Source organism: Pogonomyrmex barbatus, unplaced genomic scaffold (assembly GCF_055798465.1).
Source record: "Pogonomyrmex barbatus isolate J1 unplaced genomic scaffold, ASM5579846v1 scaffold9, whole genome shotgun sequence".
NCBI classification, from domain to species: Eukaryota; Metazoa; Arthropoda; class Insecta; order Hymenoptera; family Formicidae; genus Pogonomyrmex; species Pogonomyrmex barbatus.
The window spans coordinates 3,030,009-3,049,804 of record NW_028297193.1 but is presented as its reverse complement, the minus strand read 5'-3'; the positions used below and the strand labels follow the sequence as shown (position 1 = coordinate 3,049,804).

The window sequence follows — 19,796 nt, the reverse complement described above, 5'->3', positions numbered from 1 at the left end:
ACGACGTCGCTACGCTACTGGCAGGTGTCTTCCCGTATCGAACGCGAATAGCATTCGTCTCGCTGTGGTGAAACTATAATGATGGTGTCCTTCTCACACCAGGAGCGAGGGCATATAAGGTGGGATGTTCTGGCCTCAGCTTCATCAGTACCAAACACACACGACAAGTCCACCAAGCTAGCAGGTTTAAGGTCGACCGTCATGAGATTTGCTAGGATCTATGTAAGTACTTGAAACAAAATGCTTCGTGTACTTAGCACTCTTCTCTTTTCTCAAGCCTTTCTTCCATTTTATTAATTGGTAACATAACTTATTACATTATTATGATGTACTACATTTTAATTGTATTTTCGTGTAGCAATTTGTTTGTAAATTTTATTGTAATTTATAAAACTGTTAAATTGACTGTTAAATTTCTCTTTTTATTTAATGCATTTCTTCTTATAGGAAAAGATATATATTTTCCTGAATCTTGTTATTCGTAAAAAACAATTTAAAAAAACAATTTTCACTTTATACATATACTTTAACATTTTTTACAAATAATCTTAGAATAACATTTTATAATTGCAATAACGAAATAGCAGTAATTGCGATAAACGTTACTAATATAATTATATGCAATTACGAATCAACAACCGCATGTTGACTTCAGTGCGGACAACATATAATTAGTAGAAATGGCTCTCGTGGAATCTCGCGGTTGTAGCTGTTGTATCTAAATTTAATAATCCCTCTGATTGAAGTTTTAATGCCGAAAATCCGTCGGAAATATTTTAACGGTAACGCACCGCTCGTGCACATGCCACTGCCATTTTTCACAACAGCTCCAAAAAATCTTTTTTCTCCCGGTCGGATAAAATGCTTCCTGGACTCGGCCGGACGTAATTGCGGTGAAAGTGCCTTGCATTTTTCTCCGATCGCGGTCCATACACGAAGAAATGGCGATAAAATATCCACAGCAGATGCTCTTGAGTAAGCCGGTGAAAGTCCACACGGAGAATGAGCCACGCATCATCTCTCGATTCGCCATGGCGAAGAGTCCCAAACGCACTTTTCGGTATTAGGTAACACAGCAGTTTTGCATCGACATAACATGGACGCCGGCGAGGTACGCGTGAAATTCAACATCTTCTCAATTGCGACACGTCGCTCGCATTTTTACAACTCCGTCACCGCCAATTTCGAGTTGATTGATGAGCTGACAAAGTGGTCGCGGTTGGCCACTTTCGACGCGCTGCATGTGCATCTATTTTCATTGCATGTCGCGTGCTGAATATTTATTGGGTCATTAATGCCAAAATTTGGAAGCAATCCGGTATAGTTGTTTTAGGAAAGCGAAAAAAACTTTGATTGATTAGATTAGTTTAAATATGTGCCGCTACGATATGCCGTTATAATGTGCCGCTCATTTAAAAATAAATGTGATATATGAATTTTAAAGATTTGAATGCTTACATAAATAACGTAAGCGAGATATCATATAAATTATTTATATTTTATTTGTAATAATTGAATTTTATGTTTAATTCATTTTCACTTTAATATTTTTAATTTTTTAATTTGTAAATTTCTGAATTTCTCTCGAGCTAAATTACATGTTTTACGCATCCTTATTTAGACTATTTATAATTTTTTTTATCTAATCTTAATTAATATCTTATTATAGATAATAAAATGATTTAATGTAAAACCAGTATTTAAAGTATTTAAGTATTTAAAGTTAGTAAATTTTTATAGATAAATTTAAATTTTTATTGCTCATGTGGAAAGCGATATTTTCAATCATCGTTATTTATAGAATGCAATGTTGACGTTTAAAGAAAGCGGTGAAAATCGCAAGTGCACGACGAATGAAACTCGTTTTAATGATATTGATTGACACACTTGATTCTGACCTTACAGGAATATCTTTCCGTCTCTTCAGTTTTGTTTCCTCTTAAATGCAGTTATGTGCTCGTTATCTTTATAATTACACACATAACCGAATTATTATAAAAATTCTTTTATGGAACATCTGATTAATATATCTTTTTGAAAACATATTATGAAAAACCGGGAAAAAACCAATCCGGAATAATTTAATCGGATTTTCTTCGGGGCGATCATACATGTTTGAACAGGGAAGGGAAGTGAAAGTGAGATCGCCATTGCCGGAGATCGATGACTAACACATTGTCACATGGTCTCTGGCACGATTTCTCATAAATGCCCCTGACTTTCAGATCGTCGCATTCTTATTGGTGCACGCGCTCTGCAACGCGGAGACTGCCGGAAATAGAGAGATCAAGGTGAACGACTCGGATAACATTGAACGTCGTCCCTTTATCGAAGATGTTGCAGATGTTGAGGACGCTGATAGCGAAAGCGAAGAGGAAAAGGAGCAGGAGAACGTTGAGGAGGTCCTGCCGATTTTACCACCGATAATACTATTAGATTTTGATAACGGCACCATCGATAATGCAACTGGAACCGACGAGAAATCGAAGCGCACCGTGAACAATGGCCTCGGATACGGTTTTGATCGGAACTCCCTGCTGTCTCCGAGAAAATACAATTATTATTTTCCTGCGGGAAAGACCGGAACCACCGTGAGCATAGAGGAATCCATCAGCCCATTTCTCCCGAGGACAATAATTGAAAAAATACCGTCAAGTAGTCAGAAATTGATTTCCAACTCGTTCGCAGATCTCGGACAACACGGATCGTACAGGGCGCGCGGCTCGACGGGATCACATCCCACGAGTTATCAGTATTACAATTCAATGACGAAGTCATCGCCAGTATTTGGATTGCGAACAAAATTGACGAAGACGTCCGATTCTGAACCTTACCAGGGATTCTTGCCGATTACGAGACCCTCCATCGAGGCGTACTCAAACGTGGATTATCAGGAGGGCAGGTATGCCTCCACAACGCCGCAATCTTTGGAATTCAGTGCCACAGAGGCAGCAACGGCGGGGGGTTACGTCACTCCTAGTCCGCAGAGTTACACGGCCTCCAGTTCGAGCCGATATACCTACGTCACGCCGAGTCCGCCGTCGTACATTCAAAGATATCTCGGACAGAGTTCACAGCACGTGGCAAACGTGCAGAGTTACCCCAGACAGGCGCACAGCGCTGTGAAATCTTCGACATCGCAGCCTCTCGAGGCTGCTGCTCTTGTTGCCGATCAGCCGAATTATACTCGATCAGGCTCGAACCACGCGGTGGAATCCTCAACGTCTGGATCCGACGAGGTGCCCGGTTACTCAGAGAACACCGGACAATTCGCCAACCTGCCTCGATACACGGTGGAGAACGGCGTTAAATACGAGAATAAAATATTCTGGAAGTATCCGGATGGCAGAGTATCCGACGTACCGCCTATGACGTACGAGACTTACTCTGAGTACCCATCATTGGCCGCGTTACAAGCTGCTAAAAACCAAGATTCATCGCAAACCTACGAGTCCGTCTCCACAGAAAACAGCGTGTTGTCGCAGGGTCCAGTACAGTTCCCGATGGCACCGGAACCTACCGGTTCACGAACCCCATTCATCTCGGCTAATTCTTTGTCTCGCTTGCAGCAGCAGCAGCAAGCGTTTCGGTTGGGTTATCAGAACTTTATCGGCCAAAAGCAGGCAATTTCGCAGCAGACCAAAGCAAGCAGCGGAGTCTCACCCACATACTCGGTCTCTTCGACAACCTTATCACCGCGAAATTCTCTCAAATTAAATGGAAAAAATCCAAAAAATCGATATGAGATGCTATCAAGACAACCGATCTCGAAATATATGATAAATAGTCCGAATCCGGAATACTTTAACAATCCAAAGCCTACCAGGCCTTTTGTTCCATCAGGTGAGAATACTTCATGTTTTATTGAGATATATGTCGCGATAGCGTGATTACTTAGGAATTCTTCTTTCAGCTGGCGGAAACTCGGCAAAAAAGATGGCGGCAGGCAACAAGAATTTGGACGGTTACTCGAATTTACAGTACTCGGACTTACTGAACTATAACCCATCCATCTCGCAGTATATAAAAAATCCCGCGTCTATCCTCAATGTGCAACCAACCTTTGTACAAGCCGGAAATTCCTTGATACCCGTTATTATTCTGAGAGTAGATGGTGTGCCGCCTATACAACCTAAGGCTACGCCAAATGTGAATTTGAAGGCTCTTCTGCAGCAATATTTGATTCAGTATGCCAAAAGTATCGAAGAATTGGCGCGACAGTCTAATTACGATCTTGGCGACGATCAATCTCCGAAGGATCAATATTCATTTTCCACGAGTCCTCTGCATGAACTGACGCGACTGGCATCAAATGGTGGCACTCGAGATTTGCTCGGTAATCCTACAGAATCCTACATTGGCAAATCGAGTTATGAAACAAGCAATCTAGATATCGAAAAAGATCCTTCGAGCGGAAAGTATGGCGAGCGCACGGCGACCCGGCCAAAAGTGAAGAGCGTACAGATTATAGAAGATCCAAGACTCGCAAATCATAGGATTTGAAACAAAATTGCACGTATATCGTAAAGAATAGAAAGCCGCAGAGATATGCTTTGATTTTTGTGTCTTATTGCTGAAGAATTGCCTTTAGATATTTTATATATATTTAAATTAATTATATCCATTTTGGGATATATAACTATCAAAGAAATAAAAATTTTAAAATTAATAATTTTGCAGATAATTAATAAAATATAATTCTATTTAAAAAATATATTAATAAAATATGATTCTATTTAGGTTTAAAAAATATTAATAAAAATATATAATACAAAATTAGATTAGACAAGAAACCAATAGAGCGATAAGACACAAAGACACAAAGATACAAAATGATTGATTAATATAACGATAATGGCATTGATAGATATCAGATTCAGAATAAGAAAGTTTTCATAAAGAGGAATGTTTTCTTTTCTTCCGAATTATTCTTTATTTTAAAATATTAAATAATTGCAATGTATATTATTTGGCACCTTATTATATCAGAGATAAATAATGAAACGTTTCGTGCCATGAATCGATTTAAAAAACGTCAACGAAATAATAATAATCGAGCGTTAGTGATATGATAGTATTTATAATATGGGATTGTGCAATGCATTATAATATATATAAATGTACCTGTGCGCTACTGATTTGCTGAGAACACGCAGAGTTTGTTGGCATTAATGAATTTTAATGCTGTTCTCAGGAAAACAGTAGTAACCAAAGCATATTTATTGCTTTGCGAATGTACCTATAAAAAGTCAGCCAAATTTTTACACTTCAGAAAGGTACCTTATAAATCGTAGCGCTTAAGTCCTCATACACAATTTAAAATAATCACAATTTGTATACTACATTATTATAATCTAATGAAAATAAGAAAATAAGAAACAGATTAATGAAAATAAGAAATAGATTTTTATAAAAATTATATTTGTATCATTTGTGCCTCGAATTTTTATGTAAATTATTTACATAAAAGACAAAAGTGTTTCCATTGATATAATTTTACTAAAACATTATTGATAATATAATAGACAGAAATTTTTTGGCAATCGTACTTTGCTTATTGTGTTTCCTAAAAATTATTTATTCTGTAAAATTTTACACTACTTACACACAAAATTTTGTGGTATATCTTATTAATAAGTTTCTTTAAGTGTATGATATAACATATTCATTTAAATAAATATAGATGCATGTAAAGTTAATCAAAAGTAGGAAGCTATATAATAGTGGTATTATATCTATATAATAAAATTATGAATAAATTATAATTAAATTAACCGCTAAGATATAGTTTTCTACTTTGATTGATTATTGGTCATGATTTTATAATACTCTTTATTATCCTTATTCAAAATTTTAAAATATAACTTTTTAAAATAATTATATTATAAAAATCTGAAACAAGTCACAAAATATAAAAACTACAAAATGTAATTTTAAAAATTATGTAATGTCATTAAAGCTGTTTTGGAATATGTTAAATATGTTAAATAAATGAATATGTTAAATAATTCTTTTAATAAAATATTTTTTAATTTTTGGCTAATTTATTATTAAAATTAAGACGAAAAAATTATGACAAACAATTCTGATGACAATATTTTCTTTTAATTAAACTTATCTAAATAGGATGTATTATTTCAATGAAATTTTAAATAAATGATCTTGTTCGAAAAGATGTACAATATTAAAAATTAGCAAGCTAAGATAAATAATGAGATGAATTTTCTTAACGTTACTGCTAATTACTTTCAAAGGATCAATTTCAAATTGACCATAGAAACTATGGTTAAAAGGCAGTTCTAGAATATCCTGTATAGCACAAGCAGCATATCATCTGATTACTGGAAAAGCTGGTAAATGTATGTTAGACGAAAGCCCATCTATTAACTTTTCCCAGTAATTTTACCACGTGTACATTATAACGTATAACAAAAGTAACAGTTTCCGCTTTAACAGAAATTCTTATTGATCTACGCGCATTAGCAGCTATTGAGCAACCATGGCTCGATATGGACAAAGCATAAATGCGTTCTCTAGCTAAGCACGTAAAAAAAGTATAATTATCTTAAATTATTCATATAAAAAATATACTACCGGCGCGCGGGCGTGTCTGGAGATATACATCGATGTCGACCGATGCCGTTGAACCGCAATTAACGCTAATTGTCTGACAGGCGTGTAAAGAAAAGATCTTCAGCCCATTCTAACCATTGTTAATTCCATGTTTTCACAACGGACAGGCTCCGATGATATCTGTGTTGCATCTACGGCAATTGCGGCAATTAGGCGCGAGGCATTAAACTGTTGAACGCTTGGGCACGAGCGCGAGCGACTCCGCACGCAGGGAAGAGATCGGCTCGTGTTCATTACACACGGACATGCACCTTCGTTTCCATGACGCGCATCGGGAGGAGTAGGCGCACCGGGCATAATGCGTGTGTTCTAGAGCGCATAAAAGTACGGCGGAAAAAGTATTGACAAATGATCCGCGGGCTCGATCCCGTCGATCGGAGAACGATAACCGGAGGCTGCGAAGCACCGGAAGAGGAAATCATTCGGATCAATGACGGTTCCTAATAACACGACAAAACAATGCTCTTCTAAAGAGAGATCTTTCCTGTCAGTTGAAAGAAATACCTCCCGATGCATTTTGCAAAATTGCGATTACCACTCCTCTTCGATTAATGATACGCTTACAATCGGTTTCCCTCGAGCGGACTTGAAATAGGGCAACTCTGATTCCAATTGCGAACATTTTGTGAAACGTACGCCGCGAGTACAGCATCTCACCATTTCCGTATAATTGCGATTCCGCTGCTCGAATTCCATAGTAATGACGGGCGAGCGCGTCCCATGATACGCTGGACAATACCTTTTCAGGCGCATTAGCGTGTCGCGAATGAAAGTATCCTCTTGCAGCTGTGTGGTGTATAGGATAATATTTAGAACGATATTTTTCACTTGGCCACCGGACTGTATAAAGAAAATCGCGTATCTACTATATGGCTCAGTTCTCGCGTGGAGGTTCACCACGCGCGTTCTTTGAGATTACGAGACGACGAGGATACGGGAACGGATGGTTGTAACCAATGTGTACGCTTAGTACAGTGTGACGCACGGATTCCTTTTTTATTTGTGTTTGAGAAACTTCAAAAAGTCAAATCACGAAAATGATTTTTTATTATGTAAGTAATTTGATTGGAGTACATCGTGAAAGTGCAAAATTTATTTGTGTTGTGAAAAACAAAGTCGATTGTTTAATTTTTGTGTGTATAAATAAGAATAAATTTGATAGATTAAAAATTTTATATAAATGAATAAAGACCATATTAAATTGCAATGTATATATTATATGTCGCATGATACTCTTGTTTTAAGTGATAGATTTTCCTTGTGAAATAGTGTAGATTTTTTTTAATATATGTATAAAATATTTAGTGCATTTTCTCTTTTTTGTCTCTTTCCTTTTTTTTTACAAGAAATACACAGAAAACGAAATACATAGAAAAAGACAGCACATTAAAATATTTCTTTTTTAATAAATTATTTTCTTTCCCATTAAGCAATTTAAACATTTGACTTTTTATTTCAAAATCTCTTTATTTTTAGTATTTGTATTCTTTTATTTTACAGATTTTGATAATAAAATTATATTTATAAAGAAATTTATAAAAGATAAATTGATCATAATTAAAAAATTATGAGGTACATTTTTAACATATATATGTGCTCTTTTTCTTTTTATTTGCATATATCTACATATAAATTTATATGTAGATATATGCATTTTATACTTTATATTTTAAAATGTAATAACTAAATTTTATTTTTATTATAAATATAAGATGAATGTGTTGCATAAATATATGAATATAAATATATATATATATATATATATATATATATATATAATATAGAAGATACACTTTTATTTTATATTATTAAAGTAATTTAATTTTTTTATCTATTATTATATTATATATTATATTATTATACATGTTATAAACTTCTAATATTTTTTGATCATTATTTTATTATACATTCCTTTTAAAACTGTACTATATTAAACCAGATAAATCTATTTTCCTAATTATTAATAAAAGTTGCTAAAACCTGCATCAAATAAAAACAACATTAAATATTAGAGATAAATTACAAAGATTTCAGCTTTTAATGTCCACATACTTTAATAATTTATTAATTAATTTATATGCTCATTTATATTGTTTACGATATCAAAAAAATAGACGCAAAAATATACGCATGCTATAAACAATGGAAAATTACTGAGTACATATCTATATTATCTTGGAATGCTTTCTGAAATCTGATCAACAAGACTGCTTTAAGATGAAGATATGCATATAACGATGTTATATTTCAATCGACAACTTCGACCGACTTGTTTAATGATAGGCATAAAGAATAGTTTAAATTGGCTCTGTTTTCTCCGCAATTACTTTTCACCGACACTCTCTAAACGGTTCGGCTATGTGTTGGTTACTCATTTGCTTCTGCATTTTATAGAAGAAAAGTCGTTTATGGGATACAATTGGATTCCGCTTTAAAAATTCTTTTTGTTCCTCAAAATTATTATATTAACGATGACATTCGTATGAGTCCGTTATTGTCAAATAACGGCTCGGGTGACCATGAATCAGTGAGAAAGTCCACGAAGATTTGCTTCCGTGCACATCCAGTTCTTGTTTCAACTGTACACGCTCGCATTTTACTTTTCCAGTCTGCTTTTCTTTTCTAGGTCATCTCCTTGACGAAACAGCAATTAATACTGCTTACTATCATGTAGCGGCTATCCAAACTTTGCAATGCATATATGCTACTTTCTTCTTTAGTAAAACTTGCGAGTTATACTATTTAAGAGATATATCTTTTAGATCATACTTTTAATAACTCGATTTCTTCGATCTTTATCATCAGTTTAATTATGATCATAATTATATCACACATGCACATCTTATAATAGAATCTTTATTTTTAATTAATTAAATAAATTTTATAAAAATATATTTTACAATTTTATGCTGCTTTACAATATTACATTTTTATACATTTTTTGTTAAACTTTGATTTTGTACTTTACATTATATACATATATACATATATATATATATACATATATATATATATATATATATCTTATTTTCTATTTAAATAAATTTAATGTTAATTATTTAAAAATAAATGAATATTTTAAATTTCAGCTGCTTAAATAGCGCTTTTTATCTTTTGTAGATGATATTGCTATTTCTTAGCTGGCCGCAGACAAGATGCACAGAAGATATCGATTTAAAAGGTACAGAGAGCTTCGATCAACTAGCAACCGCTTCGGAGACTATAATACACGCCGTAAAAAAGCCGGATAAAGATTCGAAAGATCTTCAAGCCCAGCCATCGAGGATATCGTCGTCAATAAGCGCAGGAGTACACTATGAAAATTCTAATGGCTTTGTGCCTATATTACCATCCATGTCGTCTGTCTTGTATGATCTGTCATCGACACAGACTAATAGTCATGAGCAGCAGAAACTAAGCCAGTCTGAAGAGAGCAACGCAACAAATGCCGTAAGTGCTCAAGACAGCTTCAATGCGAGAGCGGAAAAGTTGGAAGAAGATTTAGCAAATTCCTCGGAAGCGAGGATTTTCTTGAGTCAGCCTGGATCATTGACGAATCGCAGATCTTTCGATTTCCAGGACGAGAGGCTGAATGAGTTCGAGCTGCTGAAGGTGAACAACGACACCCCCGCGGTGGCCAATTTCCAGGAGTTTTACGAGAACGTACACGACACCGATACCGACAGCGAGCCCGAGAAATCATCTACGGGACGTCATCAAAAGGGTGAGAGAGGGAAGAGACTCGAGAAACACACCCGCAATTATGGTCAGCAGTCGCAGCAAAGTAACGGCGAGGATATTTACGCTCAATTCTATGCTCAATACAACAACGGCCAGGACACAAAGAAAACTGTTTATGGGCAGGAGAAAGTTGCTGGTAATTATCAACAGCAGAGTATCGCGAATTACAACGGACAGAGCGCGGCCAAGCAGAATGCAGCGGCGGTCCCGTCCTCATCAAGGACGAATTACGAGGCCAACGAACTCACTCATGGCGGAACTTATGGCGATGCGGTAGAATCACCGAGACCACGCCAGAGATTCTTGAAGCCCGTCGTGGTCGCCGATCCGAGCAACTACAAAGTAGACGCGAAATTCAGCAGTCAATTGCGAAACAGCGAATCGGACAATGATTATAAAACTTTGAGAAATCTGGAATCTTCTAGTTCAAAGACATTAAATCATTACGATGCTTACAACAGCAGACAGCGTAGTTATCAATGTACAGAAGACTCCAGAAGTTCGGACGAAAGCACAGAATACTCTGATTACATTGAACGACCAAGAGCGAGAACGCAAAAGAATCGGAAACGTCCTTCATATCCTGATCCCTCTAGAAAACTTCCCAAAGAACATCGGGAAACTTTGGACGAGAGTGCAGAAGAGGGTAAAGACGCATATAGCCCTTCAAAAATAAAGTCACAGCGATATAGAGTGAAGGCAAATCCATGGCTCAATGATCCCAATACAAATCATCGCGACGAGAGTGCCGAAGACACCAGACATGATTCCAGAGGCACTACGAAAACGAAGAACTCCAACGTGCAACACGTATCAAAGAATACTAATACGTGGAACCAGATATCTCCAAATATTGAGATCTCTCATTCCAACGGAATCGAGTTAGATCAGGTGGAAAAGCCGAAATACGTTGTTAATCTCGTACCCGTGACAAACTTCGACCACGCTACCGCATTAGGCGGTAGCCAGGGTTTTGACGTGTCCAACGCGATGCTGCAGAACATCGCCACTGTCGCGCCAATCGGTGCGTTCAGCACGACTGCGCCTATTTTGAGCACGCCTCAGACTATATTCGCTCAGAATTTGGCATTATCGAAAAATCTGGCGGTTTCTACACCACTGCCCGACATCATCGTGGGCCAGAATTCTTTTCAAAGTCCCGTACATACGATTCTAGTCTCTCCGAGCAGTCCAAATAAGATCATAGATCCCTTGAGGGCGACCTACGTGCCGAGCACGATGACGCCTGTCTTTGCCCTCACACCCGGCTTGAGTCCGACGCTGCAGAGCGTGAGTGTTCATGGTGTGCAGAGCAACGTAACGCCGCGGCCGACCTTTGCCGTGGTGCCGCAGCCGACCGTTCAGACGTATCCGAGTTTTCTACAGACGCCGCTGCAGGCAACTCAGCTCCAGGTAAATACCCACGGACTACAAGATCAGAATTTGATAACTCACGGTAACTTGCAGGTACAGAGTCTGCCGACGGCGCCCACGTTGCTATCCAGTCAGACGATTCAGCCGGAGGGAAGAGCCAACGCAGAAGTGCAAAGTAAGAAGAACGCGTATCCCGCTTCCGGCCCGAACTTTCTCGCTACCGCGAGTCTGGCCGTTGGTCAAAATGGACAGAAGCAAGCGACTAACACCTACTACATACCAAGTCAGAATGCTCAGCAGGTGAATATCGCATCAAAAACAAAGACCTTCGTGCAAGCAACTCAGGTAGTACCAGCTATACAGCAACTAATTCCAAATCAACAGAATTTGCAGGAACTGCATGCTCAAATGAATAAACAACTGGCGAAGAACGGTAGACTGCCCGGAGTTGTATTGCAAACCGCCGACAGCGCGGCTAGTCATTCTATCAGTAATTTAAATACGATTGGAACAGCAAATGCTCATCTGCCAAACATAGGAGCGAAGAATGTGGAGATCGTGAATCCAAACATTAAATCAAACCCGCTCAACAATATGAACCCGTATCAGATGCTGCACTATCCAGCTACCGTTGTAACGACACCTAACCCGATTTTCAGCACGATTGCTTCAGTCACTCCGCAGACTGCGGTCAATTTGCAGAATTATGTGAGTTCTTTAACAGAGTCAGGAGCTAAGAAACAAGTAGATCTTAAACCCTCACAGAATCAGGAACCAATGTTTAATCCAATCAATTTTGTTCCTAACGTCGATATTATCAAGAACCAGAACGCTCTTAACAATAAGCCGCACAACGAGCCCGTTCAGCAAGGTTTAAATCTGGTGCCCGCCATGCCCGGCGGAAACTTCTTTAAACCATACTCAGGTCAAAGCGAGCTCCTCATGAAACCGAAGCTTACATCAGACTTGCAGAAATACGCCGAAGAGATGTTTAAGGAATCTCTGAAGACAATGTACAACTCGCAAAAGTGGAATAATGACAGAAGGCCGCAGGGGAGTACTCAGAATTATTCCGAAGCGAATGACCTGGCCAAACTGAGGATCGAACTGCAAAAATTGAGAACTTCCTTAGCGGAATCAAAATACAGAGACATTATCGAAGCGCATCAAAGCGAGAACAATGTGCGCACAGCTAACGCACCAAAATCGAAAAAGAAAGATCCGTTACTGGCAACTTTGGAGCATCTGCTAAAGACTCGACCCGCGGGACCGATACATATCTACCATGGCCCTGTTAAATCCGGCCGTAAACCTAAATTGGGAGATTCGAACTTCGCCGCGAGTACCAATTATGATGACTTTAATGAAAATAGTCACTTAGAGTTCCTCTCGCCACCAAGACCGAGTCCTTTCTATGACAAACCGATGAAAAAACGACCAGGTCCGCGATACAAGAACGGCCTGAGAAAGCCAATGAGACCAGGCAGCTCGTTTAGATCCAGTGGGATAGAAACGTCTGCTAGCAATGTAGATATATATATGGATGGATCGCAATACCACAAGTCACCTACAGATTTTGATTCTGAAAGCTTTGATTATGATGCTAGACACCGATCATCTCATGAATCATATCCGACATTCACCACGTCAACGCCGGAAATTGTTGATAAAATTCTAAGAGAGATAAAGATGTCAAATAACAAAGACTACGACATCAATCATCCTAGAATGCACAATCTTCTCGGTTTGTTAATGAAAAACAAACAGCTGCCGACTAGAGGCGCGCAGAATTATTTTCGTGACAGAAATCAGCTGAGGCAATACTTCGAGAGGGATAGGCGTCGGTTGCAGCAGCAGTTTTACGGTGACGCTCTAAAAAATTACATGGACAGATCCGATATTGCGTCGCAATCTGCCTCGGTTAATAACCTGCCTAATAGGAATGTTTATTCGGGGAACAGCACCGCGTAAATCCGTAATCAAAAATACAAGCAAGACGTCGATCACGCGATGTGTTCGTTGGATCTGCTCGTGTAATCGTAAATCCGCTCGCGAAAGAACTAGAATTAATTAGGTAGTAAATATCCTGCTGGCGATAACGAACGACTTCCCGTCTGTTTTACGCGTTAATGAAAGCTGTATCACGCCAGCATTGATCGCTGCGCTGTTCACATTAAGATTCAATTATAGTAAGTAACGTTTTATACGGAAGTTGTAAAATCAATCGTTAGTATCGGATGCGCTCACACGGAACGTTTGGTTCGAAGGAAAAGAAATTTCATCTGTCATCTTTCAGCGTAAGACGCTGACAAGTATTGTGTGTACATAGTAAGTTAGATCAGAAATACATATTTGTAATTTGTATGCGTTTCTCATGTCTGCGTCCTATCCATTTTTCTTTTCGTTGATATCTTTTCTTATCCAAAGACGCGATATACAGATAGAACTGAAAATTAAGTAAATTTTTTCTACTTATTGAAAAGTATAAAGAACTTTGTAAAAAATAAGTAGCAAAAATATTTTTGCTACTTGACAAGTCAAATAAAATTTTATATTAAATAACTGAAATGTATTGTTTTTATATAAAATATTTTTTATTTACCATTGTGAAGTATTATATAAAGTTATATTGTAATAAACTATAATTATATTTTTAAAAGACGTTTTTAATATTTAACAAAGGAAAAAATAATGAACGTATTTATTTTTGATGCAAAAATTTGTTCAAGAAATTGTTATTTTTAATAAAAATGCTTGATGAGTATTAAGCTTTTACATCAACATTCTGAAGGCGAGACGTTTTTATAGTTCCATTAATATTCATAGCAGTTCTTTTCAATCTTTCCGTGACAAAATCGGATCAGAATTTTAATCTTCGTTATAAAACTAAATCAATAAAAGCGTTTCACCATCGAGGAAGAAGTGTTCTTTTTAAAAATAGAGAAGGTTTTGTTATAATCTCCAATGTTATAATATTTTTATTCAGTACATTGATAAGCTTTATGTATCTATACAAGAATCACTGAATAAAAATAATTAATATAATAAAGTTTGTAAAATAAAGATATTTCTGTTACAGATTTGTGTTATGTATTATTAATTAAAATTTTTAATGTCCTTTATCTCATGTAACTGTTAAATTAAATAATAAGTTTTTAAATTAAATAATTCAAGAAGAAATGAAATTGATAAAATGAAACTGATAAAATTGATAAAATCAATCATAAGAGATTATTTATTTCATTGAATAATTGTTTTGATTTTAAACAATAATAAAATAAGCAACTTAAAAAATTAAGAGATTAGTAATTGCATTTTAGCACAAATATTAAATTATTAAAATTGGTTGTTTACAAAATACAAATTAATAATGTGAAGAAAATATATATAACTGCATTCTTTTTTTCCAGTTGATTGAATTAATAATTTAACCGTAACTCAGAAGGAAGAGACGGTATCACCTCGCGGTATGTAATAATTATTAGCTTAAAAATTTATTCAATGGAGCCTGTACACATAAATTCGTTGGAGCATTTTTATTGTGCAACAGTCACTTTCTCGAAAAACAATCTAAGAATTAGACAGAAATTAGTTTGGGAGCTCCGTTAATTCACGAAACTATTATGGATATGCTCGCGCAAGTTTTCTCGGAATAACGGCTAACAAAGAAAATAATCATCTAGTAAATAGTATAATTATTATTATTGCCCCTCTAAAAGATATTCAATACACATTAAAAATGTATATTATTATTTCAGTTAATTTATTATTTCTATTTAAAATATGTATAGTAAATATTTTATATTGTAAATATTTTTATTATATTTATTGTTAATTAATTATTTTTATAAATTCTTACAATAAAACAAGAAATTAAATTTAATACATATCTTATGTTTAGAATGATAAAAATTATTTGTTTTATATTCATGTTTAATTACAATTTACGTATTGATAATATAAATAAGATTTTTAAATTGCAGAACAAGAGAGAAGTGTAAGTTAATAAAAAGACGGATCAAGAGTTATGATTATGGCTTCACTGATCAGGGAGAAGTGAGGTGATTTGACTCGGTTTTCTCGATACGCTTTTTACTAAGTTTAGAAAAGTCCAACCCATTCTGCTGTCTCGCATCAGTAAACGTCGAATATAAAAGATGAGAGAATGTCGATCGCAGCCAGTTAACATTAAACTTTGGTTCCTACTCGTACTAAATTGTACGAGTATCATGGTACGTGTTTCTCGAGTTTCCCAACTATTTCGAATAATCATTATTTACCACAAATTAATAACATATGTGTCATATTATAACAACAGTGATTTACTCAAATGTATCATTAAATGTGATTTATTTCATTTATTGTGCAATAATATTGATATTCGTGATTATCGTGAATATGCATTAAAAAATATTATTAATATAATATTTTTTATTTATAGTTACAAAGCGTTAAAAGCATTAAAAAATGTTTCGATGCCATGTCATACATAAAATTTTTCTTTGTCAACTTAAATTGTTTAAATCTTTTTTGCAGGCTAATTAAACAAATTCAGATTATTTTCATTCTCAATTACTTTTATAATCTTATTTAATATTCATTTATATGGAATATAATTCGAGATTCAAAACGCGTGTGTGCTAAATACATTCCAGATCGTAAACATCATTCTCTTCACATCTGCGATATGTTTCGCCACGAGCGTCGCAACTTCGACTGGCATTTCCGTCACGTCAGCAACGTCTGCGAAATCGAAACGTGTAATCGTAGATCCCGATCATAATATCCACAATAATCAAGAGCAATCCAGAGGTACTCAAACTACCTCGAGAATCTCGTTGCCTCAGGATATTAACTCAAGATCATCGCCTCGTTACGGAAACGCCAAGGCAACGGATCCTCAAAGAGTATCCTACAGTATTCCGAATCGCGAATCTGATTCTCACGCGTACGGCAGCGTGCCAAAGCGGCCGCTTTCCTATATTTCTTCTCCCGTCCACCAGGTCGAATCTCATCGGAGCAATATGCTCGCTCCGTATTTCGGCGTATTGAATAATCCCGACGCGTACAAAGCTGTGAGGAGCGCCGAGAAACCGCTAGATGCACCGAAATCGATCGTCTCGCAATCGCTCCAAAAACTGCAGGGCACCTACTCGCCGAATTACAATGCTTTTCAGGATAAACCGATTGAATTGACCGGATTTTCCGACTTCGAGTATCCCTCGTACAGCACTATCAATAAACTTATCGCTCAAGCCGCTCGCCAGAACGATGCTTCTTCGCCCACCGTACAAGTGCCGGTGTATAAAATGAGTTATCCTTTATCAAAAGCTACCGATTACGCGCACATATACGCGCCGAGCATTTCAACAGTGTCAAGCGTTACTCCGTCATCGGACAAAACCGCTCAGAGCCCCAAACAAAATGATGAAGCTACCGTAGACGTGAACGGTAAGAAAATTTCGGTTCCGATCATTCAACTTCAGAGCAATCTGGACTTCTCGGAAGTTTTGCCCGTCTTCGAGAGTCAGCCGTTTCTTTTAAGCGCGAACTATCCGACCGAATCGGATGTGGTATTTAAGTTTGGAGGCGGGCCAAAATTCAATGCGGCTCTTCAATCAAAAAATGTTTCGCCGTTTTCGTCGCCTCTGTCCAGTTTCCAAGGTCAAGTTGTGCCAATTCAGACGATAAACGGTAACCCGCAATTTCCACAGTACAAAGGCGCCAGCATAGAAACTTATCCTGTTCCAAGTAATGTTCCTAAAACACAAGGCAATTACGAGTCTCTTTATAGTCAACCACAATTGCATTTTGGCAAAGAACATAATAGCAACGTGCAGCCTCTCAATGTACGACCAAACACCGTCCCTTTCGTTTCAACGCAGGATATTCTGAATGATGTAGAACTCGTCAATAAGAAAAATCCCGAACCGCACACACCCCAACTGGACGCTGATAAGGACGATGATAATGACGAAGATAAGGAAGATGAAATGAGTTTGTATTATTTTGTAACGTGTGTATTTTATTGAAAAAAATTTTTAGTCAAGTCTAATATTAATTTATAATATTATTAAAGTTGATAAATTTTTAATTTATTTCAAATTTAATAATCAAGAAGAAAATATTATAAAATAATATACTATTGTCATGCTTAAAAATATTATATTATCACACTATTTTTATTAAATTTTTACTTAGATAATAGATAGAATATTTACCTACATAATACTTAGAAATATATTTAAAATGCATATTTATACAAGAAACAATATTTTCAGGATACAAAAGTCCAGAGAAGGAATACGAAAACAGTTCTGAAGACGACGATGTCGAGCGTCAGCAAGGAAAGTATTTCAAAGAACCACCAACGGAAAGTGACTTCAAGCCTTCGACGTTTTATCCTTTCAAAGAGTACGATGAAAGATTTGGGAAGCACAGGACGCAAACTGATGACGACGACTCCGAGGATAAACCATATTCCAGATATAAGAATTATTCATCATCAGACGACGAAGAGGAAGAAGACCCATCATCGGAGTACCGTGCTGAATACACTGAATCCTCAAAACCATCGCATGATTCGTATGAAGAAAAAGATGAGGAAGAGGAGGAGGAGGAAAGCCGCAAGCAAGAGAGACGCGAGGAAGCCAAAAAAGATTTCTATGAAATGGAACCTCAACGATCTAAATATTACCAAAAAGACTTTGAGCAGGAATTTGAAGATTCTTACAGGGAAGAACTACCGAAACAAGGTAAATTTGACACATTATGGGATAAATTATTTAATCATAAAAAATTTTATATTTTTTATTTGTAATAAGAATAATTATTAAATCAATGTTTCTTACAGAATATGTGCACGTGAAAGAAGTTCCAGAAATAGATAGTTACATTGATTTGAAACCTAAACAAGAAAAGAATAATAATCGACCTCGTGTAAATCAGAGACAACTCAAAGAGGCGAAGAGTCAGGAATCCCGCGTTTCCTTAAAAAATCATAAAATACCTAAAGTAAGTTACAAAGATAGCACAGCATACGGTTCGGATATTTCCGTTACAAAATCGCCTAAAGTGATCTACGAGGAGTTCTTCGGATATAGAAATTCGGAAACTGGAAAATATTCTAAACATGCAAAACCTGAGAAGTTCTTGCCTATTAAGAAATCGCCGAAGGAAGACGACTATTCTCGTTCTGCTAAATACTACAAGTACAAAAGTCAGAAGACCGGCAATAAACTCTCTAAAGACAAAAATCTGCATCCGTATTCTCGGTCGAGTAAAAACTCACCTGAAGAAACGGCCGCTAGATCAAACGTTAGACAATTGACAGATTCTAGCGACAGAGCTGCCTTTTATGGGCCAATTATAGTGAGCGGTCAGGTGCATTCTCTTACGGACGCAGAAATTTTTCGTGACTTAACAGGAATCTAAATCATTAACCAAATATTAAGTTAAGAAAAACTATGTATGCGTATTCACAAAGAAAATTCCCGTGAAGAATCTTTAACAGATATAGTACTAAGGAAAATCTGAATTTTTATGTGTGGCTTTCTTTAAAGAAATCAAGTATTACACATATGCGTATTTGTTGTTGTTATACTTTTGTTTTTACTAACTTTACAATATTGCAGAATAACAAAATATATTCTACATATTTTATTTTTAATTCTTTATGTGTTTATTAAATATTTCGTTCTGTTTGCAATATATATATTCAAATTATTATGTTATAATATAAATTGTTTGTTAGAAGCTATAATAAGCTATAATAAATCTTTTATTTTTTTTTGACAGATAGTATTAATTTGTTTAAAAAACACATAGTAATAGTTTTATAAAAAAAACTCAAATTCTGTGTGTCAAAGAGCCCAAGAATTAAAATTAGAAATATAAATTTTTATGAATCTTTAAAATAAAAGTATGTTTAAATAATTAGTTTTATTTTTTGATCATTTTAGGAAATTGTTTCTCAATTCAAATTAAATAATAATCTAACATTAATATTATATTTCTTTTTTCTTTTTGTATTTTATTATTCTATATTT

General features: G+C 35.9%; 3 protein-coding genes across 6 annotated transcripts; all 3 read left to right on the top strand.

Moving 5' to 3' along the window:
* Positions 1 to 78: 78 nt before the first annotated feature.
* Positions 79 to 5,694, top strand: LOC105428524 (uncharacterized). The gene is made up of 3 exons (XM_011640897.2): positions 79 to 222; positions 2,226 to 3,843; positions 3,914 to 5,694. Exons 1-3 carry the CDS (start codon positions 79 to 81, stop codon positions 4,501 to 4,503), a joined length of 2,352 nt encoding a protein of 783 aa, XP_011639199.2. The 3' UTR covers positions 4,504 to 5,694.
* Positions 5,695 to 7,462: 1,768 nt separating this feature from the next.
* LOC105428523 (uncharacterized) lies at positions 7,463 to 14,797 on the top strand. Of its 4 annotated transcripts, none has more exons than XM_011640895.2 (3): positions 7,463 to 7,685; positions 9,754 to 10,083; positions 10,213 to 14,797. In XM_011640895.2, exons 1-3 carry the CDS (start codon positions 7,671 to 7,673, stop codon positions 13,717 to 13,719), a joined length of 3,852 nt encoding a protein of 1,283 aa, XP_011639197.2. In that variant the 5' UTR covers positions 7,463 to 7,670; the 3' UTR covers positions 13,720 to 14,797. The 4 variants fall into 4 exon arrangements, with proteins under 4 accessions (XP_011639197.2, XP_011639194.2, XP_011639195.2 ...); XM_011640893.2 differs by having other exon boundaries at positions 7,464 to 7,685; positions 9,754 to 11,787; positions 11,842 to 14,797; XM_011640894.2 differs by having other exon boundaries at positions 7,464 to 7,685; positions 9,754 to 12,048; positions 12,133 to 14,797.
* A 1,087-nt stretch (positions 14,798 to 15,884) lies between these two features.
* Positions 15,885 to 19,405, top strand: LOC105428521 (uncharacterized). Its single transcript, XM_011640891.2, has 4 exons — positions 15,885 to 15,980; positions 16,404 to 17,745; positions 18,030 to 18,503; positions 18,602 to 19,405. The coding sequence occupies exons 1-4, from the start codon at positions 15,906 to 15,908 to the stop codon at positions 19,180 to 19,182; spliced, it is 2,472 nt and encodes an 823-aa protein (XP_011639193.2). The 5' UTR covers positions 15,885 to 15,905; the 3' UTR covers positions 19,183 to 19,405.
* Positions 19,406 to 19,796: the final 391 nt, after the last annotated feature.

Bases quoted from the DNA above. Each gene is read 5' to 3' on its own strand.
- LOC105428524 (XM_011640897.2), top strand. From the start codon at position 79: ATGATGGTGTCCTTCTCACACCAGGAGCGAGGGCATATAAGGTGGGAT. The intron at 223-2,225 runs GTAAGTACTTGA...CCTGACTTTCAG, and splicing joins TGAGATTTGCTAGGATCTAT to ATCGTCGCATTCTTATTGGT. The intron at 3,844-3,913 runs GTGAGAATACTT...TTCTTCTTTCAG, and splicing joins CAGGCCTTTTGTTCCATCAG to CTGGCGGAAACTCGGCAAAA.
- LOC105428521 (XM_011640891.2), top strand. From the start codon at position 15,906: ATGAGAGAATGTCGATCGCAGCCAGTTAACATTAAACTTTGGTTCCTA. The intron at 15,981-16,403 runs GTACGTGTTTCT...AATACATTCCAG, and splicing joins TAAATTGTACGAGTATCATG to ATCGTAAACATCATTCTCTT. The intron at 18,504-18,601 runs GTAAATTTGACA...TGTTTCTTACAG, and splicing joins GGAAGAACTACCGAAACAAG to AATATGTGCACGTGAAAGAA.